This window comes from Triturus cristatus, chromosome 3_1 (assembly GCF_964204655.1).
Source record: "Triturus cristatus chromosome 3_1, aTriCri1.1, whole genome shotgun sequence".
Lineage (NCBI taxonomy): Eukaryota > Metazoa > Chordata > Amphibia > Caudata > Salamandridae > Triturus > Triturus cristatus.
Genome location: NC_140583.1, coordinates 1,054,072,626 through 1,054,090,579, shown reverse-complemented (window position 1 = coordinate 1,054,090,579; position 17,954 = coordinate 1,054,072,626). Strand labels below are relative to the sequence as shown.

Genomic DNA, 17,954 nt, shown 5'->3' with positions numbered 1-17,954 from the left:
GTTGGTGAGAAGGCTTAGGAATTTGGAAACACTGTGCCGCTCTTTCTAAAAAATTATGGAAACCCCCAATATCCTCAGGAGGCGAATCTGCTTGAGGAGGCACCGGAGACGCTGGAAAAGGGATGACGTAGTTGTCCCATTCATCATGAGTTGATTGGGAATCATGAACCTCTCCTTCTTCCTGTTGTTCATCCTCCTCATCATCTGTGGAAGGGGGAGGTGGTATTGTGATAGGCGCAGACTGTGGAGGCGTTGGCGGAGCCTGCAACCTTGGTGGTGGAGAGAGAACTGGGGCAAAAGACGGAGCAGAAGTAGGGAATCTCTGCTTGTAGTCAGAAATAAAAAAATTGGAGGTCAAAAACCAAAGACGCAGGGAGACAAACCATGGGTGGCTGGCGGAGATGGCTGTCGTCTGGATAATATGCCTGATCTTCTGCGTCTTGTTCGTCATAGTCTGAATCCTCCTGGTACTTGACATGAAGTTCATAGGGACTTGTTGCAGCCCTGAACTTGCTGCCCTCATCTGAATCCTCATCCTCGTCCAAAAGGTGAGACGGAGGCAATGGCTGGACCCCGCTAGGTGATGTAAGGGAAGGTGTCAGCGTGCGTTTAGTGACCTTGAGGTGAACATATGCACTGTCCATTTTTGACTTTGGTGTCGTCGACGAGGAAACATCAACGGATACAACCGATGGTAGCGTCGACGAAGCCCCGTCGCCGGAGCCGTCGGCGACGATGGAAGAGACGTCGACGGAACGCTGCCCGTCGACGTACTCGTCGTCGAACGTGGCGTTGACACGGTCTTGGACGTCGACGACGATTTTTTAATCTTGATCGTCGACGATGATGGTATAACAGCCGTCGACGATGACGTTTTCGTCGTCGACGAGTTCTATGCTGAGGACGCCACGAGTGTAGAGACTGTCGTCATCGACGAGGTTACTCCCACAGCTGTAGAAGGAGATTTCGTTGTCGAGGCCACCGTCGACAAGGTGGTCATCGACGGGGCAGAAGCAGGTTTTTTAAAGGTGTGTACAACCCTCGGTGGAGGATCCTTGGTTGGTAAAGCCTTAAGTTGTGCCTCTGAAGACTTTTTCTGCGTCTTCTTTTGAGGGGGCTGCGAAGAAGGACCTGGAGAAGCATCTCTGGACCTTTTCTGTGAGGTTTTTGAAGACTTTATGGAGCCCTCACTTTCCTCAGAGGACAAGGGGTATTCTTTGTCCTTAAGCCTCTGCAGCCAAATTAAAAGCCGTCCCTCACGGTCTTTAAGAGTCTTTGAAGAAAAGGTATGGCATACCTTACAGTCCTTGGAGGAATGGTCCGGATAAAGACAGTAGAGGCAGTCTTTATGCTGGTCGTCGACATGTAGCCTCTTTTTATTGCAGGAAGCACAGGGCCTAAAAAGGCCTTTTTTAGGAGTGTCTGACATGAAGACAGAGAAGTCTTCACTCAGAAGAAGTAATTCTGAAGAATAAATCCACTTGAATTCCAGAATCAAGGAAAAGCTGAGCAGAGCTCATTGGAGACTCCCTTAGCACGACGTGCGGTAGAAAATCTGAGGGACTAGAGCTTCTTCCAGGAAGGTTCCAGAGGGTGGTGATAGCCGATTTGTTGTTCTCTAGAGTTTGGTCCTCATTACAAAAGGACCTGGATATGTTACTAATGTGAGGCCTTTGGCCTATCTCTCTATATTTCTAGTGAGACATTACTTATCTTATGTACCGGGGACTCCCATCCCGGCGACGGGGAATGATTCAGGCATGTGAATCTATGAAAGATACCCTAATACTGGATAATTAAGTTAACCTACAACTCCCGCCAGAATCGACGTTGTACGCTGTGGTCTTGTTGAATATGCCAACTCTTTCTCCGGGTGTTAAGGAAAACTTTTCCCAATTGAAGAACAAAGTCATGCACTGGTTGTCCACTTTGGGTTTAAGGGTGGGGAAATATATCAACATGGTGTGCAGGGTCAAATGGGTAGGGAGGTCCAAAAAGTCTCAAAAAGGAGACTGTCGTCATTAACTTCAATATGCCACACGTCGCAGAAAGGATCCTAGCTTAATCTTTATCTTACATCGATACCGCCCTTGGCCCTCAGTCGGCCATCATGGACTTTCCTCTCAGATTCTTTTATAAACCTGAGCATTCAGGTAGAAACAACATAAAAGAGAGGTTCCGCCTGGACGGCAGATGCCTACCCTTCCTCCGTCAATGCTCTCAAATATCTCAGTGCTCAGGAACAATTTGAATTATACCTATCGGGCAGATGATCGCACAACACCCCCTGGAACTATACAATAGATTCGCACTTTTGGGCACCTTCGATGCCTGTGATTGACTGAGTGGGGCTGCTCCAGTGGAAACAGGGACAACAAATATCCAACAGGACAGTCCGCGGCAAGGCTGCAGCATCGCGGGTGGAAGGACTTGTAATTTCATCTCATGGAATAATGCCGGCCTGGCCAATATGTTTCTTGACCTCTCATGGATTCTTTTTTATTAAAAAGTTTAATTTGATCTGTCTACAGGAAACATGGGCCATTGTAAATGACAAACCTAGTGTCCGTAGGATTGTCATTTTGAAAACTGTGCAATCCACTGAGCCATATCTCTTAGGGCCCCTTAGTACTTACAACTGCTTTTTACTGACTAGATTTTGTTTTGATCTCTTCCACCTTCTGTTGGCACAGCCACATGGTTGTAGAAGAGGTCAGAGCTTAGAGTCCTGTGGCTACAACGGTAAGTCTCCTCAGGACATGCTTCATTTCTTAATGTTTTGCAATTACTACGAGATACCCCGGAAAAACGTTATTATTCCCATCTTGAATGCACAAGATTTTAGGCAGGTGCATCCAGCTTTTATCTTTTTACAAATATTATCTTGTAACACAATTTTTTATGTTCTTAATTTTTTTTAAATCAGTGGTGAGGCTCAGAGCCTGCTGCGATTAATCGTTAGCGGCTCTTAAGTGATTGCACTGTGTCTCAGAATGTATGGTTGGGGCACTTACAGCGCAGTCAGGGCTCCTGTGCTCACTTCTATTACTTTTAAATAGTCAGTATATATTCACTTCTTAATATACTGTTTTTATGTATTGTATATGAGACTATTAAGTTAGATTTGTTAATCCTGTTACCTTTCTGTATAATGTATTGTTTTAGATTACTTTTATGGTTTTATGCAAAAACCGAATAAAGTGAACTTGATTTATTGATTGATGTTCTTAATTTTTTTTAAATCAGCGGTGAGGCTTAGAGCCTGCTGAGTTTAAAAGTTAGTGGCTCTTAATTGACTGCACAGTGTCTCTGTATGTATGGTTGGGGGATGCACTCACAGCGCAGTCAGGGTTCCTGTGCTTACTTCCATTCCTTTTAAAGATTCTGTATATATTCCCTTCTTAATATACTGTTTTTATGTATTGCATATGAGACTTTTAAGTAAGATTTATTAATCTCGTTACCTTTCTGTATAATGTATCGTTTTAGATTAGTTTTAAGATTTTATGCAAAAAGTAAATAAAGTGGATTTGATTGATTGATACTCATTAACATTTAGGGATAATTTGAATTCAAATATGGATTTCTTTTCAAGAAAACTTGTAAATAAAATACTTAAAAATGTTAATGTTGCCTCAGAGTGACAGAAAACGTTTCGGACACCGCAACTTTCTTCATAAATGGTGTGTTGGAATGTCACATATTGGTGGAGATGTCCAAGTGTTTATTGCTATTAATGAAGAATCATGCCAGAGAATAGTTATGTTACACTGCACTTCATACAGCAGACAGACATCTCCTCTTTTCCACGGCATCTACAGATAAGTGTACTGGGATCTAACCTCCGCCCTCTCGGAGATTTTCCAAGTTTGGATTTTGAATCAGATTTATGCTATATTAATATAATAAGGATACACATGTAATGGATTAAGGACAAATATGAGCAATAGAGTTTTGTGCTGTGCTAAGCAAAAACTATAAAGAAACTTCATAAGTGTGACAGTGCTAATTCAAGTTTACCTGTAACCGGACATGGCACGTCCTCCCCATCCAGTCTCGTCTCCACATCCCCACCACTGCAGGTGTCTCCAGAGACCTTACGGTAACTTCAGTGAAACAAAAGCATATAATAGCCTTAGTATAAAATACAGGAAGAAATTCCATTTAGGGCATTTCACAACTCTTTCGGATTAAGATTTGAATGAAAAGTGATTTTTTATTACTTAAACATAAGTTCAAAAACATGGTCCACACCAGAAAGTAAAATGCCATCAAAATACACACATATATAGATATCTGCACACTCACACATATATACATTCACATACATAAGTATAGGTATATATATATATATATATATATATATATATATATATATATATATATATATATATACACACACACACACATACAAATGCATACATATATACACAAATATACAGACAAACATTTATACATATAAAAAATAAAGGTTTAAGTGCTGTTCTAGTTAGGAATTGTAATAAATTACTTTACATTTGAAAAAACCTTGGACATTCAGTGAAAAAAAGTTTCAGGGGCGTTCTAGTTAGGTGAAAATATCAGTTAAATCATACCGTTTTAAACTAACAAAACCACTGAAATTCAAGCACTATAGGTATCTCAAGTACCTATAACTCGTGCCGCTGGCATGCACAATGTTATCAATAATATAAGTTCAGATGTTGCAATGATATTATCAATATCATAGATGTACCATGAGTGAATAATTGCTGAGGTAATTAGAGCATGGCTAGGGTGTGAGTTAATGTTACTTTATTTACTTTAGGGCACAAGTTACTTGATACAACAATATCCGGTGAATTTCAGAGGTTTCGGTGATTTAAAATGGTATGTTGTAACAGATATTTACAGCTAATTATAAAGCCCTTTTAACCTCTGTTTTTTTTCCAGTGAATTTCTATGTATTTATTACTGTAAAGTAAGATGTCCATCGCCATGAGCGGAGATGTGTTGGGTGCAGGGCCTGGCCACACACAGACATAAATATATGATGTACCAATATAAAGGGTGTCACTTTAAGTAAGGCAGAACACTAAAATATTAAAAGTGGGCCTATTGGCTTTATGAGGGGTTCAGCACATCAACCTATGTAAAACAGACATCTTGTCTGTGTGAAATTGTCACCAATAACCATAATTAAAAGTATATTTTATACAGTCCCACATAGCAATTTTCAATAAAAGTAGTTGTCATAAAATATTTTCAATAAAGACTTTTTTGGAGAAAAAAAATTTAAAAAAAGATTAACATCAGTTTTAATTTTTCCAAACATTTTTCAGGCCACAAAATGTAGCTATAAAACCAATTACAAGAGGCCCCTTTGCTTCGGCTGAAGAGCATACAGCTCCAGCTCACAGTGCTTCTAAACAATATGGTAAGCTTTCCTGTTGCCTTGTATTCAATGACCCAGGAGACCTAATGTAATTTTTTATGTTGCCTGGGGGCTGCTGCACTCCCTTCAGGTCTTCCCCGACATTAAAAAGACTTGGTGGTGCCTCTGTCCCTTTTGAAAAAACAACAATTGATGGACAGAATGCAGAACAATGTCATACATTCACCCCAGTACAGAGATCTGGGCCTAAATCCATCGTTTTTTTGCTCACCATTCCATTTCAGTTTGAACCCAGCCATATGCAAATTAGTCTTGACCCTGTGCCTCATGGGAACAGTCCAGCCCGAACTGCCAAGCCAGGTCCTCCCTGGACTGGAAACAAGCATCCTAAGACCGGTTTCGGGGTTTCACCCCTCTTCAGCCAGGATAGCTTGATTCCAGTGGCATGGAGAGCACGGGACTCACGTCTGAGCATACCCGTCCCACTCGGGGTGACAAATGCAAAAACAACAATTGATGGACAGAATGCAGAACAATGTCATACATTCACCCCAGTAAGAAGGGTGATGGATCAAATCCAGATCTGTTGACTGGGTGTGAGTGTTTGATTGGTTCTGATGCTCCGTCCATCACCAACCCCTTTTGTACCGCTTTGTTCGCCATAAGTTGGCAGGGTATGCTCAGACGTGAGTCCCTTGCTCACTTTGCCACTGGATTCAAGCAAGCCTGGCTGAAGACGGCTGAAATGCCAGAAACCGGTCCTAGGAAGCTCGTTTCCGGTCCAGGGAAGGCAAGCTTGGCAGTTCGGGCTGGACTGTTCCCATGAGGCACAGGGTCAGACTGATTTGCATATGGCCATGTCTGAACTGGGGTGGCAGAGTGGGCTAAAGAACGGTGATGGATCAAACCCAGATCTGTAGACTGGGTGTGAGTGTTTGATTGGCTCTGATGCTCCGTCCATCACCACCCCCTTTTGAGGCACCAACAGCTCTTAGAATATAAAAAAAAAGAATGACTTGCAGGGCATTATGGGGCGCTCCCAATCTGAAGCATTGAAAGTGAAATGAGAAGCTACTCTGCTCATTTCACAGTCACTTTTTAAAACAAATGTATATATATTTTTTAATTTTATTTGGGAAGGGCCAACGAGGTCCCCGTCCACAAGCCTTCTATAGGCCCCGGGCATCCCGTTTCCTTGGGATTATGGTTTTTTTGGGGGTAGGGAATGAGCAGCCCCACTCTCGAGCCTTCTATAGGCCCCATTCCCAGTGCAGATTTCTATTTTTTGTAAATGGGAAGTGAAATAAAGTTTTTATTAAAGTGCAAAATCTAGTTAAAGTCACATGTGTAATATTAAAGTGTAATTTATAATGAACTGACAACATTAAAATGTGCAAAACGCAGTATACCTACAGTGTCTTTGGCCCTCCTATAGATGGAACATCCAGATTTAAGGATAAGAGTTGATTCCGCACATCATTGATAACAAGATTAAACAACAGCAAAGCTAGGACGCATCCTTGCCTAATAAAAGCCCTCATCTCAAAGTTTGGGGTACATTCTCCTCTAGTGCCAAATCTCACTGTGGTCGTGCTGCTGAGATGGAGCTATTTAAGAGTTTTTCACAGGGACCTAAATCCTGCAGGCTCTGCCAAAGAACTGCTCTGTCCACAGAATCCAATTCAGTTTTAAAGTCGACAAAAGTCAAAAAGATAGTTGATTTTTTTCAGGTGAGCGCACTTCAAACCAACACAATTAAGTTTCATAACCTGATCAATTTTGCCCTGCTGTTTCTGAAAACCAGCTTGAATCACTGAAGACGTTTTGATCACCGACCATAATTCTATGCTGGATATTATATATATATATATATATATATATATATATATATACACACACACACAGACTGACAAAACCAAAGTTTACAGGGAAGTTATAGTTAGGGTGACATTAAACTAGTACAAAATCAGTGAAATTCAGCAGTTATAATTACCTGAGCTAACAATAACTTACGCACCCACAATGCACTGCTTATTACCTCACATATTACATCACTGACAACACAGTCAGTGCCCACCCAGGGCACTCAGTGACATCCGTTGGGAAATGCGGTGGGAGCCTTAAGGCCCCGCGGTCCCTGCAGGCTCCCCACCTCCTGCGGGAGCTGGCAATGCTTTTAGACACAGGGAGCTGCTAAACATGCAGCTCCCTCGGTCTGAAAGCAATTAGTCTGTTTCCCTGCTCACCTGACAGTGGGAAGAGAAACAGATGCATGCTCCACTTGCAGAAATCAAGAGCATTTTGTCAGCTCTCACTTGCTGGAAGCAGAGCATTTGCTGTGTCTTGGCGTATGATTGGTTGTATAGGGGAGGGATTGGGTGTGTGAGTTGTTCTGTGGAGGATGCCATCAGAGATGTCATCAGTTATGCCACTGATCATGTCATGAATGAAGTAATATGTGAGGTTGTAAGCAGTGCTTTGCGGAGCGTAAGCTGTATTTAGTTCAGCTAACTATAACTTGCAGAATTTCACTGGTTTTCTATGAGTGAAATCTGAGCATAACTATAACGTCCCTGTAACTTTGGGTTTATTTAAGTCAATGTGTATGTTTTGGGGAATTTAATTTCCTAAATGTAACCACTAACCTTTGACAGTGAGTGTGTAAGTGCATGAGTGTATAAGTAAGACTCTGAGTGGGTGTGTGAGTTGGTGTGAGGGTGTCTAAGTGCTCTCTGTTTTGCCCTTTTCTGCTCCATTGTGCCTTTTCTGCTTGATTTTCTGCCCTCTGTATTGTCTTTCCTGCTCGTTTTTCTGTCCTGTGTTTTGCCTCTTTCTGCTTGTTGCTCACCTCTATTCTGCATCTTCCTGCTCCCGTCTGACCTTTATTTTGCCTCCTTCTGTTCGTTGCGGACCTATATTTTGCCTCTTTCTGCTGGTTTTGGACCTTTATTCTGACTCTTTCTGCTCATTTCTCACCTTTATTTTGCCTCTTCTTGCTCGTTTCTTATCTTTATTTAGCCTCTTGCTGCTAGTTTATGACCTCTATTTTGCCTCTTTCTGCTTTCTCACCTTTATTTTACCTCTTTCTGCCCGTTGCGGACCTTTACTCTGCCTCTTTCTGCTAGTTTCTGACCTTTATTCTTCCTTTTTCTGCTCGCTTCTGACCTTTATTTTGCCTCTTTCTGCTCCCTTCTGACCTTCAGGACCGTGGGGGGAGCCTCAAGGCCCCCGTGGTCCCAGCAGGCTCCCCTTCTACGGTGGGAGCCAGCATTGCTGCTGGAAAGGCAGCACCCTATGTGCAGGAGCAATCAGTTTTATCTTTTTCCCTGCCTGCATGTCTGCGGGCAGGGATATGGGTCCAGAAGGGGGGCAACACAGCCCCACTCCTTTGATCTACAGGTGGTCCCCGAGGCCGTATATGGCCCACCTCTGAGTTTTAATTATAGGGCCCGGGTAGGAGGTGGTCCCCGGGGGATCCACGCGTCCTCCCCATTACTATTAATGTTGTCCTGGGGTGGTGGTGGTCTCCAGGGCATGAGCCCAGCCCAATAAGGGGGGCCCGTGCATCCGCCTCTTTTTTTTTTCTTTTCTGCATGCCCCCGGCACCTGGCCCACATGGGGGCGAAACAGTAGAGAAGCGCATGAGTCCACTCTTTGGGGGGGCAGGAGCGGCAAATCCAGCAGGACTCCTGTCAAAAGGATCCCAGGGGTATTTCTACCTTGCCCATTTTCTTTTCTTTATTTACTTTTTTTTAGGGTCCCTGCCAGTTCCCTGCCTCCTGCGGGAGCCGACATTGCGCTCACACACAAGAAGCTACTAAACACGATAAACACGCAGCTACCTGTGTGTGAAAGCAACTTGTCTGTTTGCATTCCTCTGCTCTCGCTTGCTTTAAGCGGAGTGTTTGCTGTGCTTGGTGTGAGTGGCTAAAACTAATTCAACAAGATGATCTCTTCAACCATTACTCTGACTAATATGTGGACCCGGCAGTCTTCTTTAGTTTGGGCTTGTTTATAGGGATTCCTTTGACACTTACACACACTTTCAGGCAATTGTAATTCTATCCTGACTGACTTAGTCACTCAGTCCGACCCTATCAGGGCTTGATGACTAATTGGCTGTCCTGAGGTCCCACCAATTACATAATTTGCCACTCAATGTAACCTAGCGATGTGGGATGTTGGGGGATGAATTCTCCTCAAATATCAACACATTTGCTCTACAATAGTTCAACAGTAAACACATATAGCTATTTTATAGGAAACTTATCTATTGGCCCCAGGAGTATCCAGTAATACATGGTGAGGTCACATGTTTGGGAGTAGTTTCTCTGCCTATGCAAGGGGCATGGTGCTCTGGATTTGGCCCGGAATCCCTTTCGAGGCTGAGGAAGCCAAGATTGATGTGGATTGCCATTATTTGCTGCTGCGTGGCTGGCTGGATGTCGTACACCTAGTACTGGGAGGTATTTATGCCCATCAAGTATCTCAAACTAGTTTTTGGGCCTCTGTCTGATTGCTTGCTTCATTGGGCCGGAAGCCCTTGGGTGTTGGGAGGAGATTTTAATTGTGTAATGCCTCCACACCCAGTCCTGTGCCTTCCCAGCAGCTAGAGCACTCCATGTCTGGCTTTAGGGACGGCAGATTGGAGATCTTTAGAGCTTGAAATTCCCCCTTTGGAGGGACTACTACATTTACTCTCTGGTGCATCAAAGTCGCTCTAGAATAGATTGAATTGTGGGCATCCAAGACTTTCTCTTGTGGGTAGTGGCAATTTCATACTGCGTTAGGTCACTATCGGACCATAACCTCTTGCAGGTGGAACTGGTTTGGGGAAAGCAACTGACGCTGATCCCAACCTGGGATTTACAGATGTCAGTACTGGACGATACAGTGTTTCGCCAAGTCTAACTTGACCATATTGCTTCCTACTTTACAGATAAAGATGGTTCTACCTCCCCCCTCTTACCGGAGTGGGAGGCATTTTAGGTTGTCACCCAGGGATTTTGTATTAACTTAGTGGTGGGGATTTGAGGAGTATTAGCAGAGGAGTTTATCGATTGGAAGCCTCCTTACGGTGTGGGTTTGGAATAATGTTGCAGGAGTTGTTTTTCTGCAGAAGTGATGAGAACATTACTGTACCACCCTTGTTTTCACCCCATTGGAGAGTCAAATCCCAGACAGAAACCGAGTTTGAGACCAAAATCTGATCTGTGAAATATTCAATGCATTCGTCTAAGGGTGGGGGTGGGATAATAAATGACATTTAGTTTGATTTTCAGAGCTTTGGCCGTAGACGTTTCCTGGATCAGGCACTGGAACCAGGGATTCTGATGAAGTTGTTCGCATTGGATCAAATTTGAGTGACTAACTGCAGTTCCTCTGCCGTGCCTTCCTGCACAATCACATCTAACAATGGAATACGGAGGGGAGGGTAGAAGGAGAGCTGTAATCTTCTCAGAAGTATCACTGAGCCAGACTTCAGTTTACACATGGAGTACCTGGCCAAAGGTGATGATTGCATCACCCGCCTCAAATGTGCGCTAATAGACAAAAAAGCAGCACATTATCATTAAGGGAAATCAGTTAACTAAAATTAACTAATTTTACCCCAGAATTAAAAAATAGTTACATGCTATGAAAAACCTCGAGCAACGCACAAACAAAATAACAGAACAAACACTTAAAGCACCCTTACCCTCTAGTTTTTTTGTAAGTGCTGCCGACAGGGCAGGGAACAGGTGGTGCAGAACGTTTTCCAGCAAATTCAGGATCAGGGATACAAACTTCAGATAACAAGTCTTTACTTAGCTTGAATCCAAAGTCACTAAAAATAAAAAACAAAAATGCAGTACACACAAAGTCAGGATCCATTGAGAAATTTAAAATAGGTAAGATATGATATGAGGAGCAACAGGTTACAATTACCATTCATAGTCTTCTCTTGTGCAAGAGCAGTTGGACGTCATAATTGGTCGATCAAAATCTTCACCATTAAAACATGTAGCATGGGGTGTTCTTCTCTTGAAAACTGTTTTGCGTCCTAACAAACAATCATTGCCTCGCTCATCTGAAGGTGACCAGAGCTTATAATCAGTCTCCATACAAGAGACTCCTACAGCAACAGAAACAAAATGACAAGGTTTGGAAAGGTACAATCCTAGGATTGGGTACAGTATATACCACAAGATTACATAAAAACATTAACTCTTTGACCTATTACCGCATATTTTTCATTCAGAAATATCTCCTCTTCCAGACAGATTAAAACATGGTTCCTATTGGCTACTCAACAACCATTTTACATATAGCTATTGAACTTTTCAAAGGCTAGACTATTGTACAATGTATTGCTTCGATGAACAAGCTTCATATAACCAGTCATCAGGAGGAGCAAAGATCAGAGTAGTAGAGGCAGAAATAGATTGTGCAACGAATGTCACTGTGGCTAACTTGACTTCGCAGCAGGCTTGGTGATTTATCTTCACCCACCAAGGACACCACTGAGTCATGTGAGGTGCCGAGGTGCCAGACTGGGAACAAATGAGGGTGTGGCTCTAATCAGCAAGGCTGAGCCCAATAAACTAGGAGAACAAGGAAATGCCAGTGCTGATAAAGGTTTCGAAATGTCAATTCAATTCTACGTGGAAGATAAGACCAAACAACCACGGAAGTACTACTTAATAGTATTTATTTCATGAATTTTTTAGCTATTTTTTGTTAAACATACTTTTGTAGGTACAAAAATCAGAAGCCGTCAACAATTTGTGATACATGAACAATAAAACATTGCAGACAAACAAAGAAATTTTTTTCTAAACCTGGAAATCCTTTTTAGTGGCAGGTTAGAACCACAATGTACTGACACAAGGACAGGCATAGAACTAATAACAAACACTCATACACCACTCCTCAGACACACCCACAAACAATCAGACACATTTTCCTTCGGTAACCTATTTGTGTATCTTCTTTTGATATTACCAGAAGTCATGTGAGGTGCCGAGGTGCCAGAGGCACACATTTGTCAGTGGCAGTCATGGCTTATACCGTTCATTTTAGGGCCATATGCTACACATTGTGAAGTGTTTAGAAGGAAAAAGAGTTTTCCTGAGCGAAAGGTAACTCAGAAGACAGCACTGCTAGTTTCAGACACTTGTCGGAAGGCACAAAAAGAAAGGAACAGATGTCAGTACACAAAGGTTGTGCACATATGGGGTCCAAATGTCCTATCCGGAGAAGAAGGATCCAAAACAGAGCCGTACGATGCCATCTGTCGAAGAGTAAGGAAATTGTTTACACATTTTCGGCTCAAGTCTGGCATCTAGGGAAATTCGCAAAGTGAGGAGGAGCCAGAAGTTGGAAGTCTCTATCGGAATTTGAGCTAGAAGCTCAAGTGCCTTGAATGAAGAATGGTCTAAATTGTACCCTGCCTAAAATGGCAGCCAATTCTCACATCACTGGTAGATTAACTCCATGTAATATGAGACTTAACTAAAGTGTGCCTCTGTAGGAAGGTGGAATCTGACTGCATGGCTGCCCCCACTTTTTTCCTGGTGTTTGAATGGTTTTTGACTAGTCTGGCTGGGATCCTGCTATCCAGGACCCCAGCCTATCTGCTTACTCCTTTAAATGACTGCTGTGCATATTAGATGCACTAGTGATTGGATACTGTGGTACCTTATGAGCCCCAAGTATATGGTACCTTAGGTACCAAGAGCATAGGTACTTCACAGGCCTACCAGGGGCTGAAGCATGTATTATGCCACCCCTGGGAAGCAGACTAAATCCGACACCACAGGCCTGCTACTGCAGCCTGGGTGAGGTAGTGTTAGCACTCCTCACTGAGGTATAGGATCCTATATCTCACCAAACACACACATACAAACCTATCAGTCACCCCCAAGGTAGGCCCTATCAATCCTGAGGGCAGGGTGCTTGGTTTACAATGTGAGGGGGTGCCTCTGCCTGAGCAGGGCCCCTCTGCAGCTGGCAGAGCTGAGGCAAGTGGACCCCACGAGTGGCGAGGAACAGCAATACCCGGGTACCGTGCACTATTGTCGAGTGCAACCCCTTCACGACGTTCTACGAACTTGTGCATTGGACCATTTGTGGCCCAAGCCTCCAGCAGGTTTTGCAGCGACAATCAGAGGCCAACTCCGTCCCGAGTGACCGTGGGCTCCTGTGAAGCATTTCCAGAAGAGGCGTCTTCGCAATCCCTTGCCCGTTGGCTTGTGGGTCCCCCGAAGACTTTATCGACTCAAAGGGCTCCCCTGGTTGCTCCAGGACTGCCCTCACTCACCCTCGCTGGGGGAGTCCCTCAGACCTTGCTGGTCTGCACCATTGACTAAATTCACTTTCCACAAGACTTGCTGTTGCCAAGGCTTGTTGGCTCCAATCCGGTTGCCAACAACGCAGTCAGCTGCAGACGTCGTGGGACACTCCGAATCCAGCTGCTGGTCATCGTCGATCTCTCCTGGACCTCGTGAGCGAAGAGTCAAAACACCCTTGATCACCTGAAATCACCCGACTTCCGAGGCATTCATCTTCCTGGCCCCGGGTCACTGGCAAGTGACTGTGAACACTGTCCCTTCAATTTTCAGGTCATCTGCATCTTGAATCCAGCCTTGGATTCCACCGGACACTTCTTCAGTCTTCGCAAGCAGCAAATCTTCTTTGGTCTCCATAGAAAACAGCGACGCGACCCGACACCAAAAGACACCTATGCACCCGGCTTCCCTGGGTGAGGTAACTCGTGCACTCTGGTGCCCTAGTGTGTGTTGGCCCTCTAATTACTTACCTTGTAAGTGGCTTGCTTGTAGACTTCCTCGAAGTACCCTAAAACTTTAAAAATCAAACCGCGACGTGCTCCATTGTAATCAATAGGGAACCCGCGGCTGTGTTCTCACACTGCATGCGTCTCCCGTGAGTCTGTTACTTACCTGCTTTTACTGCATTAGTGAAGCCCCAGCGATTCTAAAGGCCCTAGGCCTCGTCATTTTGCAAGTCGACTTTCCTAAACCTCTTTTTTAGTATATGGTCTGGTACGCCCCTAGGACCCCAGCCATATTTGTGCTTAACTTATTGTGAAACGTTATTATTTGAATGTGTTCCTGGCTTCTAATGTAATGTAATGTCATGTAAAAGGAACTTATAAAGCGCAACTAACACCCAGCGGTTTCTTAGCGCTAAAGCATAAGGAAAACAAACAATCCGTGGGGCTGGAAGCGTTAATTGTAGGCATTACGGAACAGGTGAGTTTTTAGAAGGGACCTAAAGTGGGTGTGAGGGGAGGCTAGCCTTAGGCCTAAAGGGAGGGCGTTCCAGAAGGACATGTACCTGAACATTTGAAAACAACAAGATTCAAGGTAATTGCTTTAAGAGTGAAATTTCAGATTTTCACAATATTTTATATAGTACAAAGTTAATGTGAACAATATCTTAACATGCAACACAACTTTAAAAAGCTCTGTGGCTCTTTATTTCTACAAAACAATTTGGTTTTGAATATACAGATTGATAAAAAATTGTAATGTGGGATAGGCATTTCCGAGGGGGGGTGAATTGCTTAAGGAGGGAAACTTGATGCCCTGTTCTTCCCTCCAGAGGGAATTTCAAATCCATGACCGACAGTACTATAAATACCTACAACTCTTACATGAATGTAAAGTTGAAAATATCCCACAAGACCTTCCAGAATAATAATGACATGCCTGCCACCCGCCTAATATTGAGGGCTGCGTGGGACACAGATATTGGATATTTGAAGACCTAGATCAGGAGGAAGCATTGATGTTCCCACGAGAAGTAGCAATTAGAGCCCGGTTACGCCTCATCCGATTCAAATGCCTACAGAGGATATATTATGATAGAGCTTGCCTCTATAAAATAGGCAGAGTACCATCACCAGACTGTCTGCACTATGGGAGGAATCAGGGAGATTTTATCCGCACACTATGGACCTGTTCCACCCTACAACTATACTGGTGCAGAGTGTTGTCAGAACTCAACGCCATACTAAGGGTGCAGTTGCCTGAAGACCCTAAGTATGTCCTCCTAGGGATGCCCAATGACATGGATGTACCCCAGGCGAAACTGCTGCTGTGTAATCTGGGTTTGGTGGTGGCCAAACAGGACCTGGCCAGGCACAGTGGAGCTCCTGAAGTACTCAACATAGCTGAATGGAAGAAGTCTATAGATTTAATCATGGCAGCAGAAAGAGTAGTGTATAACACCAGGAGGTGCCTACATACATTTCATTAAAAAAAGGGGAGCTGGATTGCAAGTCAAAAAGTCTTTATTGCGAATATTTCATCATAAAAGACATACTAACATTTCATAATATGCAATTAATTAAAAATAGTAAGAATATAGTTTAACACAAACTTAATAAGACAAATAAATAAGTAACATACTAAAATCAGTAATAAGAAAATATTAAATATACAATTTTGCAAACGACTTGACAGTTGATAAAAGTGGTTATAATAAAAGAAATAGTAGAAATCCTCCTGCCTTGACCTTAAAATCAAGTAAAGCCTATACCACGTTTGTCTCAGCATTATTTAGGGGCCAGATAATTAGGGACTAATCCTCCGGTACCGTAGGAGCCATGCCCAACTAATAAATTTAGCCACACCAATAACCACACATTTTGATGCATCAGACTTCAATATTCTGCTAGCTGCCTGCGCAGATCTAACACCCAGTTCACGGCATACAGGGTGTAACCACAAACGTCTTGGTTGGAGATACTCTGGGCAGACAAAGAGAAGATGATCGACTGTTTCGATCTTATCCTTACATAGGGGACATTTATCACTACCAGATGTAATCCAGCTTTTTGTAAAACAACGTAGCGGTAGGGAGCCGAGTCTAAACTGGTGGTAAAGTTTTCGATCCTGCAGCTTTGTTATTATGTCCCAATACTCTTCAAGAAAGGAATCATCCTTGACAGCCAGATATGTTATAGTCAAAGAACTACTAGTCAGGGATGCATGACGCTTAACTTTAATCCATTGCCAATAGGTGTCCCTAAGGATCTTTTTCGGGGGGGAAAACAGCCGTCTCGGGGTTGGTTCATAACTCACCCATCCCCATATCAATCAAGATAGTTTTAATTTCAGACAGCCATCTGATCCTATGAGAGCCCCCTAGAGCTTTAACTTCTAGTAATGCCTTGGCATACAGGGACAGTTCTGGGGTAATCCACTGGCGCCGCCAAAACGCCAGCGGCCTATACCGCACCATGTCCTCAACAGGCTGACAACCTAGGTCATATAAGAGAGGTATGCGTGGGGATGATTGTGGTAACCCTACTGCAGACCTAAGAAATTTGTTTTGTGCCACCCTCAGGGAATCCAAATTGCTAAACCCCCATAGTTCAGCACCATACATTACCGTTGGAAGAATTTTAGACCCATAAATTTTAATCAGGGGGGCCATAGGTTTAATTATGGAATATCAAGAAGAGTTGTACCTGCTGTTCCTCAAGTGAAAAAAGGAGGAGTCAACAAGAAGGCTGGATATAACTAAATACACTATGTGTATAAAGTTGGTTATCCTTTTGTTGGATAATAATGCCCTCACACACCCTTTCAGGTGTCATGCTTCATCATATGGGCTGCTCCTCGTTGGGCCGGCGGTGCAATGCCTAACGGGCTCCCTAAAAAGGGGCACTTTATCGGAGATCTTCAATCCAACAGCCGTTTGGTGAAGTGCGGGTATGGGGGCCTGACTAATGTAGATGTAAAAAAATGATTTAAAACAGGGTTGGTAGTACCGGTGTAGGAATTAAATTTTATTCTGAAGGTCTCCTTCCCTGATTAAAAAACGTGTAAATGGCACTCAACAGAGTATAATGTCTCTTATGAGAGCGCTCTAAGTTGGTGTTTAATGGTCAACATGTTTCTCGCTAGGAGCTCATGCACTCGCGATTCTTCAGGACCTATGAAAACTATCTACAAAAAGAAGAGAACTATGTGATATTAAGTCTCTAAATCAAAACAGGTTTAATGTGAATCAGTGTCACTTGACTAAAATACCTGTCATGATCTGGTACTACCTGTGAAGAAAAGAAGGTAGGTTGTATTGATCATGTATTGAAATTCAAATGGACATGTCAACAGGCAAAAGGTAAATGAAAGAACAGCCTTCGAGGTGACTAATTAATCCACGTTAATATGGATCGGTGGTGATTTCTGATGCGTAAGGCGCAACAGGACACAGTTATTAAGTGGTGTACCCTCATAGTGAACTATAGTGACTATTCGCCTATGTGGAGTACGTTTAAAAAATAGCAGCAGCAAAGAATAAACTCACAGGACTCACCCTATTCAGTAGGACTGCGGACCACAACAGTAATTGGTGGATCACTGATTCACATTAAACCTGTTTTGATTTAGAGACTTAATATCACATAGTTCTCTTCTTTTTGTAGATAGTTTTCATAGGTCCTGAAGAATCGCGAGTGCATGAGCTCCTAGCGAGAAACATGTTGACCATTAAACACCAACTTAGAGCGCTCTCATAAGAGACATACTCTGTTGAGTGCCATTTACACGTTCTTTAATCAGGGAAG

At 43.2% G+C, this 17,954-nt stretch overlaps 1 protein-coding gene across 1 annotated transcript in view; it reads right to left on the bottom strand.

The window, feature by feature from the left end:
• The window catches only part of SORL1 (sortilin related receptor 1), a 744,876-nt gene that overhangs the window by 465,022 nt on the left and 261,900 nt on the right, over positions 1–17,954 (bottom strand). Inside the window, exons 14-16 of the mRNA XM_085645831.1 lie at positions 11,303–11,489; positions 11,073–11,201; positions 4,021–4,106 (exon numbers count right to left, since the gene is read on the bottom strand). Coding sequence (XP_085501957.1) covers positions 4,021–4,106; positions 11,073–11,201; positions 11,303–11,489 — 402 coding nt within the window. The remainder of the gene's footprint in view (positions 1–4,020; positions 4,107–11,072; positions 11,202–11,302; positions 11,490–17,954) is intronic.